Below are 25,889 nucleotides of genomic sequence, written 5' to 3'. Positions count from 1 at the left end.
TTCAAAAAAGAATGAACATCTCGCTTCTTTTTTGCCGTTAGCGAAAAAAAAAAAACGCTAGCAGAAGAGACTCAGAAGCGTTTTGTACACTTTGAATGGTGAGGCGTTTTTTGGTTCAGGGTTTGGAGGCAGATTTCTGCCAAAACCCTGACCAAAAAACGGTGTGAACTTAGCCTCAATCTTCAGACAAGCCTTTTATAACATGTATAACTGGGGAGTATCCATGCTAATCATGAGAATGGGGGCTCCGAGTTCCCCCGTGTGAATGGCGCTCCATTTAAGATCTATAGGACGTTATTCCGCTTTCTCCAACAGCCCCATATAGTATAAGTGGAAGGACACCATACATGCTTGGCCGTGTGGAATACAGGACCCCTGCTCGTGCGATTAAAGGGTGCGCCCCTATTAAGCACAGCTGGGTAATCTTCACTGAAATCCCCACTATTCCCACATAGGATCCACTGCAATACCAAGCACACAGTTCAGTCCACGTAAAGATGAATGAAAATATCACTTACTCACAAAGAGGAGATTCCTGTGTTTTCCAGGTCCGCACTAAACAGAAAGAAAGGGGAAAAAAATCACTGCTAGGAAAAGATCGAAATGTGAAAGAGAAAGAAAAGTTTGAAAATTCTAAATGAGCCGGTGACTACGTGTAGGAAGTGAAAGCTACAAATATAAAGATGAAATAAGGAAGAAAGTATTCCTTTTACATATAGCATTATATAGTATGCTGGGAACCTCTTCCGCTGACAGACTCTTCAGGTTCTCCTCTGTGCCCTCTTATTAGAGCTTCATAGGGGCCCTCTTACCAATCTCCATATACCAGACCTCCCTTTCTGCCAGCTTAAAACCACACACCATTACACAGACTTCTCACACAACTAGGGTCTGCACCATGTACTGCTTTACACCCATGTTTAAGGTTTAGGTCCCCACTGATCACAAGCAGGTGCTTTGTTTGAATGGGGTGTCAATCGCGCCTGCACACTGCTGATCCAGGCAAATCCTGGGGGTCTGACAATTGAGCGCTATCCTCTGTGGACAGGTGATAAGTTGTGATTGTGGGACACCCTCTTTCAAATGAAGGGGGTTTGTCCAATTTAGGGAACCTAATATTATACACTATTGGGGAATTTTCAGATAAGAGAGGATTGGGGGTCCTCAGCTCTTGGAGATGTAGAATGGCTCTTACTCTAGTTTACCTGTAAATGGTCACTCCGTATTGCTAGTTCCTATACGTTATCATACATGCCGGGGGGGAGGGGTGTGTGTGTGTATGCACAGTTCACACTGAAGAAGTTGCTGCCGGTATATATATCACTGCCGATGTCGATTGTCTGTTTATACAGTGTATGTCCAGTTTTGGGATGCAGACATGCAAGAATTATATGGGTGGGCTGGTGCCAATATTGGACATTTAAGAAAAACAGCATGTGAAGTGAGAAGTGCGTGCCCCCATAATCAGAGAAAGGGATGGGATTCCTGGAAGACACACAACATGGGACATCAAAAGTGCAAATTGCAGAGGTCTTCACCTTTTCACATTGGTGGTGAATGCAGGTATTAGATCAGACCTGACACCACAACATCTTGCAATATACTGTATTTTCTCATAAGAATAATGCTCAATGCAAATACTGAAAAGGACGAGGAAAACAATGTCAGCACATAAAGCAGGCAAAGTACATGCAAGAGGATGTACAAATGGAAATGATGTTACCAGGAAAGTCTGGACAAAGTTACAGTGTCAGAATGCAAATACAGTGCGGGAAGCGAGTTCACTGCCCGGCCGTATAATCTGCTGCTCCCTGGTGTCAGCTATTCTTTCCAAATCCCCCATACATATATCTGCTGGGCTCAGCCAAGTCTGCATGTGTTCTCATTGGGGTGCTCGGAGGAAGGGGAAGGGCGTCAGTGCCACTATACCTCTATGGGGGCAACAGACTGTATAGAAAATCATTTTTGTTCGAGTGCCTCCTTATTTTGCATCTTGAAACAGCCACACCGGTAGTCAGAGAGTCCTAGATTTCAGCTGATGTTACGTGTGGGTTTTTCTTTGCATCCCGAACAATTTTCCGGGCAGTTGTGGCCAAAATTTTGGTTGATCTACCTGAGCGTGGTTTGGTTTTTACACAGCCCCCAAGTTTCCATTTGTTAATCACAGTCTGAACACTGCTGACCGGCATCATCAGTCCCTTGGATATCTTTTTGTATCCCTTTCCTGTTGTATACATTTCCACTATCTTTTCCCGTAGATCCAGGGTCAATTCTTTTGCTCTCCTCATGGCTCACAATCCAGAAACGTCGGTGGCTGGAGGAAAGACGCAACAGTCTGTCTGGATCCCAGAAACTCCCTCGGCTTTTATGTACACACAGGTCACGGGTGAGGAGGTCACCTTTAGTAACCATTCAAACCCCTTTGTGTCACCTTCTGGGCATGTTATCAGGCCAAAATCACCAGGGGATGGGAACTTTTAAACAGGGTCATTGTGATGTTTTTGGTTGTCCTTATGTTTTAAAAACAAAAACACTGAAATTTGACAATAAATGGCTTCACCCAACCACTAACCATGAGTGGAGAAAAAGTTTTCGTGTTATCATTCATACACTCTGAAAAAAGGCCAAAAAAATAAATAAATCTACAGGGGTATGTAAGCTTTTTAGCACAACCGTAGTAGAGAGACGTTTGATGTTGATGATCCACACTATAACACAACCCAGCACCTATTCGGAGTTCTACTATAATCTTGTACCTTTCCTTGCCAGTGTAATGACCCTATACAGTCACATAGCAGCTCAACTACTACCCTCCACTGCCTGCAGATACGCCCTGCACCTCCAAGTGGCTGAGCATTGGGTGCCCCAGAAAACCAGCGAGAACATCTTTGCTGTTGGCGCCCATTGTTTATTCTGCTCTTACTGCATTCCAGGTAGTTTTACATTTACACCAACAGAAGGAAAGTACTGGGACTTTTGCCCATTGCACAATAACACGGAATTGAGCAAGCAATTTGGCAATGTAATTGGAATGACTTGAATGGGACTCGACTGCAATCCTGACATGGTCTGCGGACAAGTGGGGCGCTGTACCAAACGAAAGAGACTGGCTGTAGAGTAGCGCCATGCACAGGAATGAGAGCTTCAGACCTCAGTGCACACTACAGGACCTGGATTTAAGGCATTTTTTTTTAAAAAAAAATTTTATGTAGATTGTGAGCCCCACATAGAGCTCACAATGTACTTTTTCCCCATCAGTATGTCTTTTTTGGAATATGGGATGGAAATCCATGCAAACACGGGGAGAACATACAAACTCCTTGCAGATGTTTTTTTTTTTTTTGTCCTTGGTGGGATTTGAGCACCAGGACTCCAGTGCTGCAAGGCTGCAGTGCTAACCACTGAGCCACCGTGTGGTCCCGATTAAAGGCATTTTTCACACTCCATACACCATCAGGGAATGTTTCAATGTTTCAAGATACATGTGCATGTGATGAATGTCACCCAAATCTGACGATTTTGGCAGGACTGGCTGACCAATGAATGTGAATGTAGTGTCCTGACTCTCTCACACATCTATGGTGACGGGTTAGTGCCCTCCAGTGCAAAGAGTCCGGCTGCTGGATTTCAACATGGCCAATCCTTTGTACTCAGGGGTAGAGAAACCACAGCATGAGAAGTCTGGCGGCAGCATCTTAGTCTCCTCTCCAAACTCGCCCAAGGTGCCATATCTGAGCCTTCCATACAACCTTGCAAGCTTTGGGCCCTACATACCCAGAGGATTGTACAATGACTCTGCAACAACATATCAATCTTTTTCCAAAAACCGCTCAGACCCCAAACAAATATATAGAAAAGGAATGGAAAAACATTTTAGTTGGCTGCTACGGATAAATCCCCGACTGAAGAGGATGAGATATGTAGCAATGGTAAATAAAAACTTTCCAGCGCCAAAAAAATATTTAAATAAAACTTAACTTTTACTTCATACAACTAAAATTGTAAATACAATGGATCCATATGAAATACAAATAAGAATAGCTTACGCGTTTCGGGGCTTACAAAACATGCCCCTTACTCATATGGATCCATTGTATTTACAATTTTAGTTGTATGAAGTAAAAGTTAAGTTTTATTTAAATATTTTTTTGGCGCTGGAAAGTTTTTATTTACCATTGCAACATATCAATCTGTCAAAATTCAATCACATCCTGGGCTTGGTGTTCTCGCATAGAAAAATGTCACAGAAATGAATATTTTCACCGCATACTTTGCAATCATATTTTTCCTGGAACTGACGACAATGTCATGTATGTAAAGGGTGTGTATACTTTTGTAACAGTTTTTCTATTGCTTATAGGCATCTAAAAAATTGCTAAATACTGTTTAATAATGTCCCGTTTCGGGTCTACATCCCTACTGCAGGCCCTTGCATGACCATGGTTACATATTATATTAAAAACTCTGCAACTTTTTACTTGGACCATGTCCACAGTTTATTGGTAGAACCAAGATATCACATCACAACAGGGTCTATTCTGTCATGAATTACATCCTAGCCACTGAAGACCTGGAAAATCTGCAGCCTTGGAGTACCAGAGTCCCTATAGCAGGGGTAAGGAACGTACGGCTCTCCAGCTGTTGCAAGACTACAACTCCCAGCATGCACACTTGCTCTGCTGTTCTTGGAACTCCCATGGAAGTGAATGGAGCATGCTGGGAGTTGTAGTTTCACAGCAGCTGGAGAGCCGAAGGTTCCCTACCCCTGCCCTATAGTATCACACATTTAACCCCCTAAGAATAGGGTACAATATACAGAATAGTGTGGGAGTCATCTTTAACTTCACATGACTCTATGCATAGGAAGGTACCAGACATCATCCTATCATTTTGCATATTCATTTTCCAATGTTTTGGGTTACCTGCAAGGTTTTAGTCCAAGTTTCAAGTTGTCTTTAGCTGAAGTTATGATTAGAGAATAAAGGCCTTATCTCCTTATTACGCGGACCTTCCCGGAAGACGTAAGAATATACAGATAGGTGTTGTATGATACAACTTAGATTTTCCATATGTGTAATACGCTCCATGTGACGTGTATGTGTCAACACTTCCCTGAACAAGTGGGTTGCATTCCTTTGCAAGAATAGAAAACCTGCAACAGAACAAAAAATAAACGGAATGAAATAAAAGAGACGACTATACAAGTAAAGTGCATGTTATCATAAGGCTATGGTGGGAGTGTGAAATATAGGAGTATAAAGAGAAGACCGCAGGGACTGTGCATCCTATCGGTGACCCTATACCAAAACATAAGCTCCACAACTTCTAAAGATGGCTGCTACTATTTTCTAGAAGTCAGTTTTTGTTTTTTATTTCTATCTAGGCTATACCATCACTTTGATTGGTGAGGGTCCAACCTCTAGGACCCTCACCAGACCCAAGACAGAAGGAGCTGCAGCACCAATTCAGTGCACATTCTGCCACATTCACAGTGAGGGGCTGGTGTATCGGACCCCCAAAGTGATGACATATCCTAGTAACATACCCTCACTTTACAATATGGGAATACCCCTTTAAAGGCTTCACATTCTATTTCTTTTTCTATTTATGGGAGCAAACAATGTGCGCAATGGAAACATTTGCTCAGGGCTGGTTGTAATTGTATCCAGACTGAATCCTCAGTAATGTGTACAGTTAAGGTTAGGTGAACACTAGGGTTGGGGTTTATGTCTTTCAGGTCCGCTTGGGGACCCGAAAACCCTAGTTGCTTAAAAAGTGGTAACCCACGGACCCCATATACCGTAATGAGGTCCACCAAGTTTCTGCCAATTTTTTTTTTTTTTTTTTAACAGAGAGACTGCGCTAAAGTGAGCCGACCATTAGACTTCAGATGGATACATTGTATTACATCTGTAACAAAACACTATGTACATGTATGTACAAGGCCCCTGACTCCCTCACTCTCCATTACAACAAATGTAACAAAGTCCCAGCTGTGAGAAGTTTTGGGTCAGTACAAGGCCCCTGATTCCCTCTTTCCATGACCCTACGCATAGATCATTCACATGACACTTCTTTTCTCATAGTCACCGATAAGTGAATCATAAGTCCCACATCATGTGCTAGTAGATAGTGTACACAAGGACATCAGGTCACTGGTGTTCATATACTGCGGTGAATATGGTTTGGATTTTTTTTTTGGCAAAATTGCATTAAAACAAAAAGTAGAGACAAAAGGACAATTTGCATGTAAGGAGTGAAAACAGCTTCAGGATAGGTCTCAGTATCAGATCCGTCAGGACCGCACTCGCGAACTACATCCAGATGAGTTAATTCAGTTGCAGGAAGTTGTATACAAAGTAGTTCTGCTCCTATTTAAGTGAATATGAGAAGAGCTGTAGTTCCCTGGCTCCAATTCTACAATGTACACTGCTCAAAAAGAATAAAGGGAATACTTAGGCTGGTCTTACATGGCCGTAATGAAAGTCCGCAATTGAGGGTTTTCAATTGTGGACACATTATATTCAGTGCGGCCTCTTACACCACCGGTTAGTTTATCCGTGGTGTGGCCGGGCCGCACCGAGGTCCGTGCTTTATAGAGCAGGTCCGTAATGGCTGTGAATTCACGGCACTGCATGGACTCGCCCATAGAACTCTATGGGCGAGTGCGGCAGTTCACGGGTGGCTGCGGTGTCTATGCTGCTGATCAGCAACTTGCAGACCGTAAAATCATTACGGCGGTGTAAGACCAGCCTTAAGCAACACTGATTGACAATCAATTTCACATGCTGTTGCGCAAATAGAAGAGACAACAGATGGAAATTATTGGCAATTATCGAGAAACACTCAATAAAGGAGGGGTCTGCAGGAGGGGACCACAGACCACATCTCAGTACCAATGCTTTCTGGCTGATGTTTTGGCCACTTTTGAATATTGGTTGTGCTTTCACACTCGTGGTAGCATGAGGCGGACTCTACAACCCACACAAGTGACTCATCCAGGATGGCACATCAATGCGAGCTGTGGCAGCTCTGGAGACGCCATGGAGAGCGATCTGCTGCCTGCAACATCCTTCAGCATGACCGGTTTGGCAGTGAGTCAGTAATGGTGTGGGGTGGCATTTCTTTGCTTGCCAGAGGTAGCCTGACTGCCATTAGGTACGGAGATGAGATCCTCAGACCCCTTGTGAGACCATATGCTGGTGCGGTTGGCCCTGGGTTCCTCCTAATGCAGGACAATGCCAGTACTCATGTGGCTGGAGTGTGTCAGCAGTTCCTGCAAGATGAAGGCATTGAAGCTATGGACTGGCCCGCCCGTTCCCCAGACCTGAATCCGATTGAGCACATCTGGGACATCATGTCTGGCTCCATCCACCAATGTCACGTTGCACCACAGACTGTCCAGGAGTTGCAGATGCTTTAGTCCAGGTCTGGGAGGAGATCCCTCAGGAGACCTTCCGCAATCTCATCAGGAGCATGTCCAGGCAGTGTAGGGAGGTCATACAGGCACATGGAGGCCACACACACTACTCAGCCTCATCAGGAGCATGCCCAGGCATTATAGGGAGGTCATACAGGCACATGGAGGCCACACACACTACTCAGCCTCATCAGGAGCATGGCCAGGCATTATAGGGAGGTCATACAGGCACATGGAGGCCACACACACTACTCAGCCTCATCAGGAGCATGCCCAGGCATTATAGGGAGGTCATACAGGCACATGGAGGCCACACACACTACTCAGCCTCATCAGGAGCATGCCCAGGCATTGTAGGAGGTCATACAGGCACATGGAGGCCACACACACTACTCAGCCTCATCAGGAGCATGCCCAGGCATTATAGGGAGGTCATACAGGCACATGGAGGCCACACACACTACTCAGCCTCATACTGACATGTTTTAAGGACATTACATCAAAGTTGGATCAGCCTGTAGTGAGTTTTCCTCTTTAATTTTGGGGGAGACTCCAAATCCAGGCCTCCATTGGTTAATACATTTGATTTCCATTGATGACTTTTGTGTGATTTTGTTATCACCTTCAACTTTGTTAGAACAAAGTATTCAATGAGAATAATTCATTTATTCAGATCTAGGATGTGTTGAGTGTTCCCTTTATTTTTTGAGCAGTGTATATCTCTATACACAGCAGCTGCACTCCAATCCCTTATACATAGGGATAGGTGCAGGGTGCGGATGTTGGAAACTCACTGATCAGATACTCGTGGGATTCAGACATCCCTTTTAATTGCACGCAGTCTACATTTGAATTTAGTAGCCAATGGCGTTGTAATGTCTGCACAGGGGGGACATCCTCTGGTAAACTTCACTAAAAAGCTACTTCCACAAACGAAGTGAGCAGTCAACCACAAGCATATACTATGATGTTCAAATGCAGAAACTGTATACAAAACAGGGCCAGAATACATCTGTGTGTGTACAAGTCCCTAGGAACAGCTGCACCTGTACTAAAATGCAAAGTATGGGTCCTCCTCCAGAATAGGTGTATGCCCCTGGGCTCCGCCGGCTACTGGCGCCCTCTGTAATTTATCAATCAGTACATGCCCGGATCACTTCAGTCAATAGCTACTCCACCCTGAACTGCAATATGCAGATATAATATGGCAACTAAACTACTGCACACTGACAATTGTACTAGAATAATATACAGCAAAAACAGACATAACACATCAGCACCATGAGCTGACTGTAGTGTAAAAAGGGGAAGCGTACAAACCTCCCTGCCCCCCTCCGATCACTACTTCTCCAATGTCGAGGTCCTTCATTGTCATTTACTTTCATATAGGACTAATATCAGCTGCTCCTCTCAATGCTCAGGCACTAATCTTCTGACTTTAAAGGGGTAGGTACCTGCTGATGGTTTCCACCTAAAGTTTTAATATTTTCAGAAGGAGGTACTCGTATCACTAACTATTCCCAGACATAATGGCGATATATTGAGGCAACTGAATACTAGCCAAAATGACAAAAGTATAAGAATAACGTCCTTGTGCCCGTCTGATAGATTCCAGCCAGGAGCCCACCAGTCCAATTGCAGCTCTTACCCGGACACCGTCCCACACAGCGATGCAAAATGGAACAGATAAGTAGAAAAACCGGGAAATGATAGAGCGCTAATGGCAGCAATATCTGTAATAAACGTAAAAATAAACGATGTGGATGGTTAAGATAAATTGGTTCTGTTTATCGCTCCAAGGACAATGGCATAAAATGGCTATGCGTTTCGACACCGGGCGGGTCTGCCTGGCCTGAAGAAGATACCCGGTTCACTTAAAGGCCAAGTCACTTACAAAACATTTGAGTAGAGTGGAAAAACGCCCTAAAGAGAGATGAAGTGAAGTAACTGGTCTGGACTAGCCCTTAGAATAGTCTCAGCTAGTATAATACAGTGCAAAAATGTGCACACTGCAGGGGTGAAAGATTTTAGTTTACTAGACCCGTACTCGTGGTCTAAAGAGAAGGATGTTGTTACAAGACATACGACAGAACAAGCAAGTGTTTCAACACTCCCTGTCACCTCGCACGCAACCGCAACCACAGACTACGCACATCTACATTTCAATAGCAATGGACCATGTATACAAGTCCTCAGCACTAGGACAAGGACCTCATTTTCAGGAATGGCGAATGGTCAAATCTAGTGGGCCCTTACCTATGTCAGTGGCGGACCACACAGCACTGGTCAAACCTCCACACAAATATTCTTAATCTTGAAGTTTGTATAAGGCTCATTGTGTGCACCAAGCTGTAGCCAGCGATAGAAGCGTTCATGCTCCAAAACAGAGGGACTTTTGCTACAGACTAGGGGGGAAACACCAAACAAAGCCTCATTTGCTTGAAAGCAGTTACACCTGTTTAAGAATACCCGCAGGAATAGGGGACGGGGGCGGTAAAGGCTCAATAGAAACAATAGACGTTATAACTGTAGATGTGCAGGTGCGGCTGTAGTGCATGACATGGAAAATGTGGACATTGCTGTAAAGGCAAATCGAAAGCCCCAGTCAGGCAATAAAACCTGGGTGACCCATGTACAGGAAGGAGTGTGTGGGTAGGGCTGTAGCTCTGTGGCGATCCCTCATTGGTTGTGAAACCTTTGGCTTATACAAACTACTAGCCTAAAATCATAGGTGTTTCACAGTGCTCTGCACTGTAGTGTCCTATAAACTCAGGCTTGAAATTGCAGTCCAGCTCAGCCCTATAATCTGAAGCTATAAAGTCAAACAAACCCTCCTCCCATAACAAAAAAAAGTAACAATGCACCAAGTGCCCTTCTCAAGCAAGCACCTCCTTCCCCTGCAAAATGCAGCAAGCGTCCTCCTTTGCAACTGTGCAGCAAGTGCCCTCACTTTTGGAAGTGGTGGGGGGGGATGCATTTCTGTAGGTGAAGTTGCCCCTTCTGCAGCAGCCAGCACAAGGTACAAGCCGGTAATAGTGAAACCCAGGACTGATACCCAACTTCACACGGAGTTATTTGGTCAGGAAACTGACTCAAATTCCTCCGCAAAAAACACCTCACCATACAGTCCTATAGAAGGAGGAATTTGAGTCAGTTTCCTAACCAAATTCCTGACCAAAAAGCTCCGTGTGAACTCAGCCAAGACTTTATCTCTTGTTCTTCCTTCTTGCACAACAACTTACAACACATCGTTATAAGGTCCAACAGGACACTGAGCCGGAAATAAGCGGTTACTGCACAAAAGAATGGCGCACAGACATAAAACCATTTAATACGCCATTTATCACTCACTGACCTGCTATAAACTTCTGGAAAGCTGCAACATCTTATGGCAGGTTAAAGTCTCCCAATATATCCCGACAACCAGCTGGCAGTATAGTGTATTTCATGTTTTACTATATAATCTGGTGTTCTCCAAATCCAATCCTCAAAAAGGACTACAAGTCTCAGCATGCCACTTCTTTAGAGATGATGCTGGAAGTTTTAGTCCAGCACAAGCTGAAGCACGCCAGTGTAACAAAATAGGAGGTGACCGCAAACTTGTGTGTATATTGGGGGTTATAGTCCCAGTTTGTGAGGAAAATAACAAATGCCTTTTTGGGGGTTAAACATGGATGGTCCGGGCTTGACCTGGTGCAGGCTGAGTACTGTAGTTCCCCAATAGTGTGCAGGGGCCCATGAGAACATTATTGTTGTAAATGTCAGGAGTAGTAGCACCATATAGGAGTAGTAGTACCATATAGAAGAAATAGTACTGTATACAGTAGTAGTAGTACCGTACAGGAGAAGTAGTACCGTACAGGAGTAGTAGTACTATGTAGGAGTAGTAGTAGTACCATATAGGAGTAGTAGTACTATATAGGAGTAGTAGTAGTACCATACAGGAGTAGTAGTAGTACTATGTAGGAGTAGTAGTACTAGTATACAGGAGCAGTAGTAGTACCACTATACAGGAGTAGTAGCACCATATAGGAGTAGTAGTACCATACAGGAGTAATAGTACCATACAGGAGTAATAGTACCATACAGGAGTAATAGTACCATACAGGAGTAATAGTACCATACAGGAGTAATAGTACCATACAGGAGTAATAGTACCATACAGGAGTAATAGTACCATACAGGAGTAATAGTACCATACAGGAGTAATAGTACCATACAGGAGGAGTAGTACTAGTATACAGGAGTAATAGTACCATATAGGAGGAGTAGTACTAGAATACAGGAGCAGTAGTAGTACCACTATACAGGAGTAGTAGCACCATATAGGAGTAGTAGTAGCATACAGGAGTAGTAGCACCATATAGGAGTAGTAGTAGTACTAGTATATAGGAGCAGTAGTACTATATAGGAGTAGTAGTACCATATAGGAGTAATAGTACTATACAGGAGTAATAGTACCATACAGGAGTAATAGTACCATATAGGAGGAGTAGTACTAGTATACAGGAGTAGTAGTACTAGTATACAGGAGCAGTAGTAGTACCACTATACAGGAGTAGTAGCACCATATAGGAGTAGTAGTAGCATACAGGAGTAGTAGCACCATATAGGAGTAGTAGTAGTACTAGTATATAGGAGCAGTAGTACTATATAGGAGTAGTAGTACCATATAGGAGTAATAGTACTATACAGGAGTAATAGTACCATACAGGAGTAATAGTACCATATAGGAGGAGTAGTACTAGTATACAGGAGTAGTAGTACCATATAGGAGGAGTAGTACTAGTATACAGGAGTAGTAGCACCATATAGGAGTAGTAGTACCATACAGGAGTAGTGGCCCCGTACAGGAGTATAGTAGTACCATATAGGAGGAGTAGTACTAGTATACAGGAGTAGTAGTACCATATAGTAGTAGTAGTACTAGTATACAGGAGTAGTAGTACCATATAGTAGTAGTAGTACTAGTATACAGGAGTAGTAGTACCATATAGTAGTAGTAGTAGTACTAGAGTACAGGAGTAGTAGTACCATATAGTAGTAGTAGTACTAGTATACAGGAGTAGTAGTACCATATAGTAGTAGTAGTACTAGTATACAGGAGTAGTAGTACCATATAGTAGTAGTAGTACTAGTATACAGGAGTAGTAGTACCATATAGTAGTAGTAGTACTAGTATACAGGAGTACTAGCACCATATAGGAGTAGTAGTACCATACAGGAGTAGTGGCCCCGTACAGGAGTATAGTAGTACCATATAGGAGGAGTAGTACTAGTATACAGGAGTAGTAGTACCATATAGTAGTAGTAGTACTAGTATACAGGAGTAGTAGTACCATATAGTAGTAGTAGTAGTACTAGTATACAGGAGTAGTAGTACCATATAGTAGTAGTAGTACTAGTATACAGGAGTAGTAGTACCATATAGTAGTAGTAGTACTAGTATACAGGAGTAGTAGTACCATATAGTAGTAGTAGTACTAGTATACAGGAGTAGTAGTACCATATAGGAGGAGTAGTACTAGAATACAGGAGCAGTAGTAGTACCACTATACAGGAGTAGTAGCACCATATAGGAGTAGTAGTAGCATACAGGAGTAGTAGCACCATATAGGAGTAGTAGTACCATACAGGAGTAATAGTACCATACAGGAGTAATAGTACCATATAGGAGGAGTAGTACTAGTATACAGGAGTAGTAGTACTAGTATACAGGAGCAGTAGTAGTACCACTATACAGGAGTAGTAGCACCATATAGGAGTAGTAGTAGCATACAGGAGTAGTAGCACCATATAGGAGTAGTAGTAGTACTAGTATATAGGAGCAGTAGTACTATATAGGAGTAGTAGTACCATATAGGAGTAATAGTACTATACAGGAGTAATAGTACCATACAGGAGTAATAGTACCATATAGGAGGAGTAGTACTAGTATACAGGAGTAGTAGTACCATATAGGAGGAGTAGTACTAGTATACAGGAGTAGTAGCACCATATAGGAGTAGTAGTACCATACAGGAGTAGTGGCCCCGTACAGGAGTATAGTAGTACCATATAGGAGGAGTAGTACTAGTATACAGGAGTAGTAGTACCATATAGTAGTAGTAGTACTAGTATACAGGAGTAGTAGTACCATATAGTAGTAGTAGTACTAGTATACAGGAGTAGTAGTACCATATAGTAGTAGTAGTACTAGAGTACAGGAGTAGTAGTACCATATAGTAGTAGTAGTACTAGTATACAGGAGTAGTAGTACCATATAGTAGTAGTAGTACTAGTATACAGGAGTAGTAGTACCATATAGTAGTAGTAGTACTAGTATACAGGAGTAGTAGTACCATATAGTAGTACTAGTATACAGGAGTACTAGCACCATATAGGAGTAGTAGTACCATACAGGAGTAGTGGCCCCGTACAGGAGTATAGTAGTACCATATAGGAGGAGTAGTACTAGTATACAGGAGTAGTAGTACCATATAGTAGTAGTAGTACTAGTATACAGGAGTAGTAGTACCATATAGTAGTAGTAGTACTAGTATACAGGAGTAGTAGTACCATATAGTAGTAGTAGTACTAGTATACAGGAGTAGTAGTACCATATAGTAGTAGTAGTACTAGTATACAGGAGTAGTAGTACCATATAGTAGTAGTAGTACTAGTATACAGGAGTAGTAGTACCATATAGTAGTACTAGTATACAGGAGTAGTAGTACCATATAGTAGTACTAGTATACAGGAGTAGTAGTACCATATAGTAGTACTAGTATACAGGAGTAGTAGTACCATATAGTAGTACTAGTATACAGGAGTAGTAGTACCATATAGTAGTAGTAGTACTAGTATACAGGAGTAGTAGTACCATATAGTAGTACTAGTATACAGGAGTAGTAGTACCATATAGTAGTACTAGTATACAGGAGTAGTAGTACCATATAGTAGTAGTAGTACTAGTATACAGGAGTAGTAGCACCATATAGGAGTAGTAGTACCATACAGGAGTAGTGGCCCCGTACAGGAGTATAGTAGTACCATATAGGAGGAGTAGTACTAGTATACAGGAGTAGTAGTACCATATAGTAGTAGTAGTACTAGTATACAGGAGTAGTAGTACCATATAGTAGTAGTAGTAGTACTAGTATACAGGAGTAGTAGTACCATATAGTAGTAGTAGTACTAGTATACAGGAGTAGTAGTACCATATAGTAGTAGTAGTACTAGTATACAGGAGTAGTAGTACCATATAGGAGGAGTAGTACTAGTATACAGGAGTAGTAGTACCATATAGTAGTAGTAGTACTAGTATACAGGAGTAGTAGTACCATATAGGAGGAGTAGTACTAGTATACAGGAGTAGTAGTACCATATAGGAGGAGTAGTACTAGTATACAGGAGTAGTAGTACCATATAGTAGTAGTAGTACTAGTATACAGGAGTAGTAGTACCATATAGGAGGAGTAGTACTAGTATACAGGAGTAGTAGCACCATATAGGAGGAGTAGTACTAGTATACAGGAGTAGTAGCACCATATAGGAGGAGTAGTACTAGTATACAGGAGTAGTAGTACCATATAGGAGGAGTAGTACTAGTATACAGGAGTAGTAGTACCATATAGTAGTAGTAGTACTAGTATACAGGAGTAGTAGTACCATATAGGAGGAGTAGTACTAGTATACAGGAGTAGTAGTACCATATAGGAGGAGTAGTACTAGTATACAGGAGTAGTAGTACCATATAGGAGGAGTAGTACTAGTATACAGGAGTAGTAGTACCATATAGGAGGAGTAGTACTAGTATACAGGAGTAGTAGTACCATATAGGAGGAGTAGTACTAGTATACAGGAGTAATAGTACCATATAGGAGGAGTAGTACTAGTATACAGGAGTAGTAGTACCATATAGGAGGAGTAGTACTAGTATACAGGAGTAGTAGTACCATATAGGAGGAGTAGTACTAGTATACAGGAGTAATAGTACCATATAGGAGGAGTAGTACTATACAGCTGCAGGGCACACAGTCTTCACACCCGGGAGACCCCGAGCAGCTCCGGGCCTGATCCGCGCCTGTAGCCGCCCAGTCTCCTCAGGTACCCGGGAGGGCCGCGCAGTACAGGCCGAGGTCCCGCGGCCTCTCCATACACAAGAAAAGACAAAAACTGAGAAAGAAAACTCACCGAAATCCCGACCTCAGCGCGCAGTACAGAAGAGAGACTGGAAGTGATCGGATAGGAGGAGCTACAGGAGATGACGTCACCCTTTAAAGCGATATGGTCGGAAATACATAGAAAAATGTATGACTATGTCTGCAGAGCCGTGTATGTAATCTATCAGGTATGATACTGTACTGATCAGTGTATCTAATCTATCAGGTATGATACTGTACTGATCAGTGTATCTAATCTATCAGGTATGATACTGTACTGATCAGTGTATCTAATCTATCAGGTGTGATACTGTACTGATCAGTGTATCTAATCTATCAGGTATGATACTGTACTGATCAGTGTATCTAATCTATCAGGTGTGACACTGTACTGATCAGTGTATCTAATCTATCAGGTGTGACACTGTACTGATCAGTGTATCTAATCTATCAGGTGTGACACTGTACTGATCAGTGTATCTAATCTATCAGGTATGATACTGTACTGATCAGTGTATCTAATCTATCAGGTATGAGACTGTACTGATCAGTGTATCTAATCTATCAGGTATGATACTGTACTGATCAGTGTATCTAATCTATCAGGTATGATACTGTACTGATCAGTGTATCTAATCAGGTATGATACTGTACTGATCAGTGTATCTAATCTATCAGGTATGATACTGTACTGATCAGTGTATCTAATCTATCAGGTGCGATACTGTACTGATCAGTGTATGTAATCTATCAGGTATGATACTGTACTGATCAGTGTATCTAATCTATCAGGTATGAGACTGTACTGATCAGTGTATCTAATCTATCAGGTGTGATACTGTACTGATCAGTGTATCTAATCTATCAGGTATGATACTGTACTGATCAGTGTATCTAATCTATCAGGTGTGATACTGTACTGATCAGTGTATCTAATCTATCAGGTATGATACTGTACTGATCAGTGTATCTAATCTATCAGGTATGATACTGTACTGATCAGTGTATCTAATCTATCAGGTATGATACTGTACTGATCAGTGTATCTAATCTATCAGGTATGATACTGTACTGATCAGTGTATCTAATCTATCAGGTATGATACTGTACTGATCAGTGTATCTAATTCTATTAGAAGTGATACGATCTGTTGAGTCACTGTATCTAAGTCAGTCGTGTAATAGTATCAGCTGAGTCACTGTATCTAAGTGTGTCATGTGATATTATCAGTTGAGTTGCTGTATCTAAGGCTAGCCATACACATTTAGTGGAGCGATTGAAAATAAATATATAATAAATAAATATTCTAATGCCTGTATCTAACTCTGTCATGAGTAATACTGTGTAGCGAGCTGTGTATCTAAGCCCTATCATGTAATATGTCGCACCCCGCACTGCGTCCTTCTCAAACATTCCTTCAATTAATGACTAATGCCCGGTTTACACTAGCGTTGGCCTCTCCGTTGTTCTGGTCCATCGAATGACCAGAACAAGAGAGGGGGATGGCTATATAAGCAGTTATATATGGAGCCCAATAGATCCCATTAATTTTATCAGGAACCGCCGGGTGTCCCTTGTTTTAAACTGAAATCACTGGACAAAAAAAATTGGCACTTGCAGGACTTTTTCGCAGAACTCATACACAGATGTGAACATAGCCCAAGCCTCAGACTTGTACACAGCCCTGGTCTCCTAAGCATAAGGAATAAAAGTAAAAACACTTTGGTTTAGCGAGAAGTGTCCCCCAATGCACGTCCCCAGATGATCAGAGGGGTCCTACACCCCAGAACCAATAACATCAGCTTCTCCAAACCACACAATACCTTGAAGTCAATGAGATTAGTCATAAGGCTGTAATTAATGGAGGGAATTCCCCGCCCATTTATATAGGCCACACCCCCGAGGTAGGGTATTTTACTCACTAGTAGTGACCCCTTTTACTATCATGTATAAAATAAAAATAAAAAAAAGACTCTGGACTGAAACCTTATGTATAGCCCCCCAAATGTTTCCCAAAATGAATAAAGACCCCAGATCAGACTGCCTAAACTAATATTTTTACATTACATTTAATTTTTTTAAATTTTTTTTACAGGAGCCTCCTGGATGTTCTGGGATTGTTCCTAAGTATGAATGAGCTCTACACTTAGGGGATCCATACCGTAGTCCTTGTGTATAAGGTACGAGCTCACTACTATTCATTACATCCCCAGGCAATACCCCATCTACTACACTGGAGGGTCACCCCCCTACTAAAAAGTGGGCATCATCTCTGCACTGGTATACGCACCCCCATGCCCTGGTACATCACTCTGTTGCTCCTCAGCGACCCTTCATCTTCTCTGAAAGCCAAAGCTGAAGTTACACAAATATCAATCCCACACGAAGTGACCTACATACCATAATAATATTTTCCAGCAAGTCATTCACATTCCAAAAACATCTCAAATTCTCAGAGAGTGAATAAACACAATCAGCAGACCAGTGACACGCCAATCTGTAAGAGATAACACTGTATGTTCTCATCTTACCGGGTCCATAAGACATGATAATACATAGAACACTCCATGACTGTCCGCGATATGTCGTCCAGCAATGACTAAAAGCGATTCTCGTCTCATAGGAAGTGACGCAACGTAAATGTCACAGCATGACACATACGAAAACTCAGCCTCGGAGCTCATCACCTTGGAAGATAACTAGGAGTTAATGGTTCTAGTTTATCCAACGTACGATATTTATAAGTGTAAGGCGGAATTCACATGCAACAAACTTCTGCAACTGACTATCAGTTTCGTACATCTGAATGGAGATTCTATAGAAGTAATCTTATGGATTTCTGAAAGCTCCATGCAGATGTATGGGAGAGGAACCGGCAATTCTGCTGAAATGGAATACCCCTTTAAGAAATTCCTGTAATAACATAAGACTGGCAGCTCCTGCAGTGTAAGTAAGCTGTTCAGTTGCCTGGATAAATAAAGCTAGTCCGGTTTGACTGCTGTAAGTCCTCCACTCCAGTGGGTGCTGCTGTTGTCACTAAACCAGGAAGTACAATCCACAGTGTGAGGGAAGATGGTGAATCTTGGGCTATCGAGAGTGAGCGACACTGTGGCTGCAAAGCACCCAGTAAGTCCTGTACTAGGCTGTGCCATTGTACCTGTCACAGCAGAGGGGTCGGTACACTTGTCTCCAGACTGATACATTGTAACTACTACAGAAGAGACATACTGCTGTGTTTACAATAGTCTGCGCTGGATACATTTGTAACAGCCTGTCAGTATTCCATCAGTATGTGAATGTAGACATGTCACCATTCACCGACAGTAAGCAGAGGAACGTAACACATGGTCTATCGGAAAGCTGCAGATAGTTAAAGCATACTGTGACTGAGCTGGATTTACTTAAAACCAGAAAACCCCGGCCTGAGTCAAGGACTGGCTGAGACTTGCAGTGACCTCCAGGGCAAAATGCAGCTGTCTCATTGTCCTTGTGATAGTCCTGACTCATACACGATGGTACAATGACTTATAGAGGAGGAATCCATATTAAGGATAGGCCAGTAATCCAGAATTTACCTTTCTTTTTTAGGGTTTACAGGGTTATGCAGCGTGCCAGTCACAGGCATTCATGAAGGGGGTAGTGACCTTCATCACAGGTAATGACCACTGACCCAGTAATGAGGTTTTCCAGTACTGATAACCTATCCTTAGAGTCGGTCCTCAATATGTGATCTGTGGGGGACCCAGTTGTGATGTTTGATGAGAATGCAACTGAGAGTTGCACTACAGATACTTCCTGTTCATCGGTCACATGGTACAGTGGCTCAGTCCCATCAAGCACAACCCCTATGATATAATAGTAATAAAAATAATAATAAATTTTATTTATATAGCGCCAACATATTCCGCAGCGCTGTACTATTTGTAGGGTTCAAATACAGACAGATACATAACAAAGAACTTCATTTCACACAATGGGACTGAGGGCCCTGCTCGCAAGAGCTTACAATCTATGAGGTAGAGGGGGTGACACAAGAGGTAGCAGGGGTGGCATTGCTTATACAGTGTTCAGACAATTTTGTAATAGAGGTGACTGTCATTACATAAACATAAAACTTTGAGCCATCACCAGTCGTGTCCTTTAACATGTGGATGGAGCTTGGACAGATAAAGTTAGCCTGAAAAGACATCATATCATGTAGGGAAATGTGGGAGCGGGGACAGAGGAGGGTTAAATTTTGGGGATTCTAATTATAGTACGGAAGGGTTTACATTAGACATTGTGATAGGCCTGTCTGAAAAGTTGTGTTTTTAGTTTGCGTTTGAAACTGTAGAAATTGGGAGTTAATCTGATTGTCCGGGGTAGAGCATTCCAGAGAAGTGGTGCAGCTCGGGAGAAGTCTTGTATACGAGCGTGGGAAGTTCTGATAATAGAGGATGTAAGTGTTAGGTCATTGAGTGAGCGGAGAACACGGGTTGGGCGGTAGACAGAGATGAGGGAAGAAATGTATGGAGGTGCAGCATTATGGAGAGCGTTGTGGATGAGAGTGATAACTTTATATTTTATTCTATTATGAATGTGTGACTGTGATTTATATTCCAAGAAAGTTGCAGATCCGGGTGTTGGTTCCACAACGATCACAGGGATAGGTCATCAATTATAAGTCCCATAAACCCCTTTAATGCACCTGATTTTTAGAACTAATGGACCTATATAAATCCAGATAATTTCTTGTTAGAGTTTTTTGGATTGACATATTGATCTATCCTTAGTACAGGTTGTGCAAATCTGATGTGTGGGGGTCTAACTGCCCACACCCCTGCCAATCTGCTGTTTGAAGGGTCCGCGCGATCCGGTGAGTGCTGCAGGCTCGGTGGTTCTATGTGTTGTAGCTTTGTCCCACTCAAGTGAATACACTACTTTGCCAGGTACACAGACCTGCGGACACTGTGCTTGCAAGGACGGCAGCTTCTTCAAACAATATCCCTCATGGATCCATGACTCCCAGCAATCTATTGATATCTTAAGGACAGATCATCATTTTGCTGAATTCTGGAAAACCCCTTTAATTCCACATGTGATTATTTCTGCGGGATGCCAGATTATCAGAACTGAAGGGCATGCGAATGATTCAGAGGTGGAATATACTTCTATTAATATGCAGGAAACAGGATGAGTTCCAAAGAAGTCTGGTAGATGAGCTAGTGGCGTAACTACAGCAGAGGCAGCTGCCAGGGGGCCCCGCCATTCCTAGTTACGCCTCTGGCTATTATCAGACATAAGCAGTGGGCTAGGACATATACTCTCTTACTGTATAGTGAATTTGACTTTGTGCTATTGATGGTGATTTTTGATCATGAAAATAAGGCCTTAGAGTACATGCACATGGCCATAGGCATGTAGCTGGGACGTGATTACATGGCATACATGACACAATATCATTCATGTGCTGTCCATACAATCACAGCCTCATTCACTACTATCTGTGAGCCCAAGCCATAAAACGGAGAAGTACAGGACCTGTTTTGAGATTCGCCCCAGGTTCACGACTGCATACATGGGCTGATGATACAGAGCTGTGAGTATGCAGACATCCCCCATACTCTAGAACTCTACCAAGACACATAAGACTGATCTCCACAATCGCAGACTTCAAGAAGGCCCTGAAGACTCACCTATTCAGGAAGGCCTACAACCCCCAATAACACTACTGTCACCACTTCACCATCTTCTCCAGTCTCCCCCTCTCCTTCTGTCTCTATCCCTCTTCCCTCATATTTTGTAAACCCTTGCGGTACCTAGAGGTATCCCACTGTGCCATTCGGCCATTGTTAGTATTATATTATTTTGTGTACTGTATGTAAACCCCAAATGTAAAGCACCATGGAATTAATGGTGCTATATAAATAAATAACAATAATAGTAATTGGTCAGTGTGCTAGTGGTGACACAGCCGGCACACAGGTGTGTACATGGAGCCTTAGGGTCAGTACTACAGCAGAATGAAGACACATGACCTCCTGGGCATACTAGCTTCACCAAAACCTTTTTATGTCTTTGTTCCTAGGGACAGGTGCTGCGCTGGTAATCCAGAGTGCGTTCAGAAAACATCTGCCATATTCTCGGCGGTGGAATATTCTCCTGTCTGTAGGTATGTCTATAGTGATGTTACCCATAGGGAGCACAGCCTCCATTGTCCGGATATCTATGAGTTGCCCTGATCAAATGAACTTATTAGTCCACTGGGCTGGTGATTCCATTCTAAACCATAATCGTAGAACAGCACAGCAAGGATCCCTATCATGGACCTACTATTGGCTGGCCCGAGATTCACCAACATCTCCTAATTAGAGATGAGCCAACACTGTTCGGATCAGCCGATCCGAACAGAACGCTCCCATAGAAATGAATGGAAGCACCTGGCACGCAGACTTTGCCGGCGGCCGGCCGCTTAACCCCCCGCGTGCCGGCCGCTTCCATTCATTTCTATGGGAGCGTGCTGTTCGGAACTGGTGTTCCGAACAGTGTTTGCTCATCTCTACTCCTAATCCCCTCCCCAACCCTGAAATTGTTGCGTTCCTAATGAGCTGCAGGATATGGAACAGTGAGAGGAAAGGTACACCACCAAGAATGCACCACACCTTAGTACCTGTGCCCCATAGCGGTGTCGTGGCCCTCCGCCAGGATCGCGCCCTTTCCCACGCCTCGTGTGGTCGTTCCAATCTGTGACAGTGGAAACTTTTGCTTATTGTGAATATAGCAAAGATCAATCCTAACAAAGTGCCAAACATAGGCTGCAAGTGGGCAAAATCACCATTGGTGCCATTTTTTTTTTTTTTTATTAAAGTCTCTAAATCTCAGTCTGATCTCAGTTGCAGGGTCGGTGGCCAGCTACATAGTGACCAAAAGAGAAACCGAGAAGTGTACTGAGCTGTGGGTCTACCTGGAGAAAGGACAGATATCACAGCTACATGACGCAGGTAGTGTGATAACTATACATACCCCAGTAAAATTCTACATTGTTCTGTTGACTAGATGCACTTTTACTCGACTTAGGACAGTGGACTGGAATGAAGGTGGACATGGGATCAGTGTACCCACGTCAAAATCCTGACCAATAAAGCCCGTATGAACTCAGCCTAAGCTGTCAGCACATGGAGGCCGGGTCCACGGAGCACAGAGAACTGAAGGACCTGCAAAAATTAAACGAAGGGGGAGGTCCTTAAGTGCTACTGCTCTGTGATTGGTTTGTCATGTAGGTCATGTGACTGTGATGGTCCTGTAGCCACTAGAATGTAACATCTGCAGATAAGTAGGTGGCCAGGATTCATTGTGTCTTATAGAAGATGTCTGTCGTATGGAGGAGAGGAAGCTACAGTGACGTGAAAGTAAAACAAAGGGACCTGCTGGGGTATGCCTATTACTGTCAGGCATTTGGGGTTATTAATTTAGTTTCAGTAACTCCATGTGCCTCACATTAATAGCAGTTAACCCCATCATGTCCCTCATATTAACCCCTGTGTGCCCCATATAAGGGTTACTAATATGTGAGACACATGAGGGTACTAATAAAGGACCTTAATTATGAAGATACCTAATTATTACCTCCATATGTCCCACATATTTGTAACTCTTATGTGAGGCACACGGGGTTAATGTGAGGGACATGATGGGGTTAACTGCTATTACTATAAGGCACATGGAGTTACTAAGCACATGACCAGTCTCCTTATCTGCAATGGTGGATCCCCCCCCCAGGCTTATACTCGAGTCAATAAGTTTTCCCAGGTTTTTGTGGTAAAATTAGGGGCCACGGCTTATATTTGGGTCAGCTTATACTCGAGTATATATGAGTATATATGGTGTATATATATATATATATATATATATATATATATATATATATATATATATATATATATAATTGGCCAAAAGTATTGGCCCCCCCCTTGCAGTTCTGTCAGATAGTACTCAGTTTCTTCCAGATAATGATCACAAGCACAAACTCTTTGGTAATATCTTCATTTATTTTGCTTGCAATGAAAAAAACACAAAAGAGAATGAAGAAAAAGTCACATCATTGATCATTTTACACAAAACTCCAAAACTGGTGCGGACAGAAGTATTGGCGCCCTCAGCCTAATACTTGGTAGCACAACCTTTAGACACAATAACTGCGCACAACCGCTTCCGCTAACCAGCAATGAGTTTCTTACAAGGCTCTGCTGGAATCTTAGACCCTTCTTCTTTGGCAAACTGCTCCAGGTCCCCCCTGAGATGTGAAGGGGGCCTTCTCCAAACTGCCATCAAGAGATCTCTCCCCCTCCCCCACAGGTGTTCTATGGGATTCAGTGCTGGACTCATTGCTGCCACTTTAGAAGAATGGTCTAAAATTCCAGCAGAGCCTTGTATGAAACTCATTGATGGTTACCGGGAGCGGTTGTGCGCAGTTATTGTGTCTAAAGGTTGTGCTACCAAGTATTAGGCTGAGGGGGCCAATACTTTTGTCCAGCCCATTTTTGGAGTTTTGTGTAAAATGATCAATGATTTGACTTTTTTTTTCATTCTCTTTTGTGTTTTTTCATTGCAAGCAAAATAAATGAAGATATTACCAAAGAGTTTGTGCTTGCAATCATTTTCTGGAAGAAACTGAGTATTATCTGACAGAATTGCAGGGGGCCAATACTTTTGGCCAACACTGTATATATATATTTATTTATTTATTTATTTATTTATATGGGAACTATTTATAATAACTGTAAGTCTAGGGGACCTATTATATAAGGGGGTATTATATAAAGGCAATATTAATAATAAATGGGTAAGGGGGTTATAAGGATGATCTATTGTTAATAAAGCAAGGGGAACTATCCCCCCTCCTTATATAATAGTTCCCCTATTGTTATTAACAATAAGTCCTCCTAATAAATAATCCCCCTCCCTGTTGGTAAATATGTGCCCCCTTTATTAGTACTAAGCCCCTTTAATTTGTCAGAAAAATAATAAAACTTTTATTCACCTTCCCAGACTCCCAGCTGTGTCCTGAGTCTGAAGTGTTTCTCTGCTGTGGACTCTGCAGAAGGACCTGTGATGACGTCACCACAGGTCCTTCTCAGTCTTCTGTTCAGTGATCTATTCAGAGCAGGGGCTGCAGCTCCCTGTTTCTATCTTAGATCTTCATGTACACAATATTGGCATGCATAGCACGCCAATACACTTGTAACTAGGGCTCCCCTGATCCGGAGCATCAGACCAAATGTCTAGTGCTGCGGATCCCGGGGCCCCTTTGGAGTCTGTGGCCCTGGGCAATTGCCCAGTTTGCCCCCTCCCCTTAACGCCGTCCCTGTTTGCCAGACGTTCTGCCATGTAATAATATCATCCTCTTCCTTTCAGGACAGCAAATGTCAGAAACCACAAAGCGGAACAAATATGGAGACTCGATTGAATAACTCAGGCTTTATACACATAGAAATCCAGGGACTTTTCTTACTGCAGACAAGAACACAGAGGCCAGTTATAAAGGGTGCCATATATGATAATAACAAACTGGAGCCCTTCAATGGTAATAAACACAGGGAATAAGGAAATCCCAGAAATAATCCTGTTCTGGAGGACAAAGACAAGGAAGTATCACCATAAATACTGCTGTGAAAGTCCCTGCAGAAGAATGCGAGGAGGAACTATGCAAAATATGTCTATAATGTATACATTTTTTTTTATATCACTGTAAATAAAAGCTTTATTCTAATATGTGGTATATGTATAAATATAGGAATAAAAGGTTGTACCACCAGAATGCTCCCTAATACTATATAAAAGAATATAACTACAATAATAACTACCTCATATGTACCAGAAAAGTACCTCCTATGATCGCGGGCATTGTTGAGTGTACTAGTCTGTACAAGCCCCCCTTCCCCCAAACACACACACACACACACACACTTTCATTAGAATACCTATAGAACTAAAATATTACTGTGAAACATATACGCCCAATCTACAAACTTATAAAAATGTTTTTCATCTATGGTAAATGCCGTAGCCAGAAAAAAAAAAAAAAGTGCCAAACTGCTGTTTTTTCACTGTTTCACTTCTGATAGAAAATAAAATAAAAAGCAGACAAATGTCTGACTGTTGTTCATGAAAAAAAATTAAGACCTGCCCCAAAAATAAACCCTAGCCTTTTTTTGGAGAAAAAAAATCCTATTAATAATATAAAGGAACCCGCTCCACCGATTTGGCTGAAATTTTCCACAAACATAGTCACTACACTGGATTGCGCAATAGGCTACTTTTCGTCACAATAGCGCACATACGTTTTT

At 42.4% G+C, this 25,889-nt stretch overlaps 2 protein-coding genes across 4 annotated transcripts in view; one reads left to right on the top strand and one right to left on the bottom strand.

The window, feature by feature from the left end:
- The window catches only part of TRAF2 (TNF receptor associated factor 2), a 36,194-nt gene extending 20,530 nt beyond the window's left edge, over positions 1 to 15,664 (bottom strand). Inside the window, exons 1-3 of one of the 3 annotated variants that reach the window (XM_075259988.1) lie at positions 15,596 to 15,664; positions 4,923 to 5,152; positions 519 to 555 (exon numbers count right to left, since the gene is read on the bottom strand). The gene's annotated coding sequence lies outside the window, so the exon portion shown is untranslated. The remainder of the gene's footprint in view (positions 1 to 518; positions 556 to 4,922; positions 5,153 to 15,595) is intronic. The other 2 variants (XM_075259989.1, XM_075259990.1) reach the window with 2 other exon arrangements.
- Positions 15,665 to 18,560: 2,896 nt separating this feature from the next.
- Positions 18,561 to 25,253, top strand: TMEM141 (transmembrane protein 141). The gene is made up of 5 exons (XM_075260009.1): positions 18,561 to 18,690; positions 19,153 to 19,219; positions 21,632 to 21,715; positions 22,437 to 22,544; positions 24,958 to 25,253. The coding sequence occupies exons 1-5, from the start codon at positions 18,637 to 18,639 to the stop codon at positions 25,011 to 25,013; spliced, it is 369 nt and encodes a 122-aa protein (XP_075116110.1). The 5' UTR covers positions 18,561 to 18,636; the 3' UTR covers positions 25,014 to 25,253.
- The last annotated feature ends 636 nt before the right edge of the window (positions 25,254 to 25,889 follow it).

Source organism: Leptodactylus fuscus, chromosome 11 (assembly GCF_031893055.1).
Source record: "Leptodactylus fuscus isolate aLepFus1 chromosome 11, aLepFus1.hap2, whole genome shotgun sequence".
Classification (NCBI taxonomy): domain Eukaryota; kingdom Metazoa; phylum Chordata; class Amphibia; order Anura; family Leptodactylidae; genus Leptodactylus; species Leptodactylus fuscus.
Note: the sequence above shows the minus strand (reverse complement) of the source record. Positions and strands in the feature narration are given on the sequence as shown.

Excerpts from the sequence above, each read along its gene's own strand:
- TMEM141 (XM_075260009.1), top strand. The coding sequence starts at position 18,637 with ATGGTGAATCTTGGGCTATCGAGAGTGAGCGACACTGTGGCTGCAAAG. Across the intron at positions 18,691-19,152 it reads CTGTGGCTGCAAAGCACCCA|GGTTTACAGGGTTATGCAGC; the intron begins GTAAGTCCTGTA and ends TTTCTTTTTTAG. Across the intron at positions 21,716-22,436 it reads GAATATTCTCCTGTCTGTAG|TTGCAGGGTCGGTGGCCAGC; the intron begins GTATGTCTATAG and ends GTCTGATCTCAG.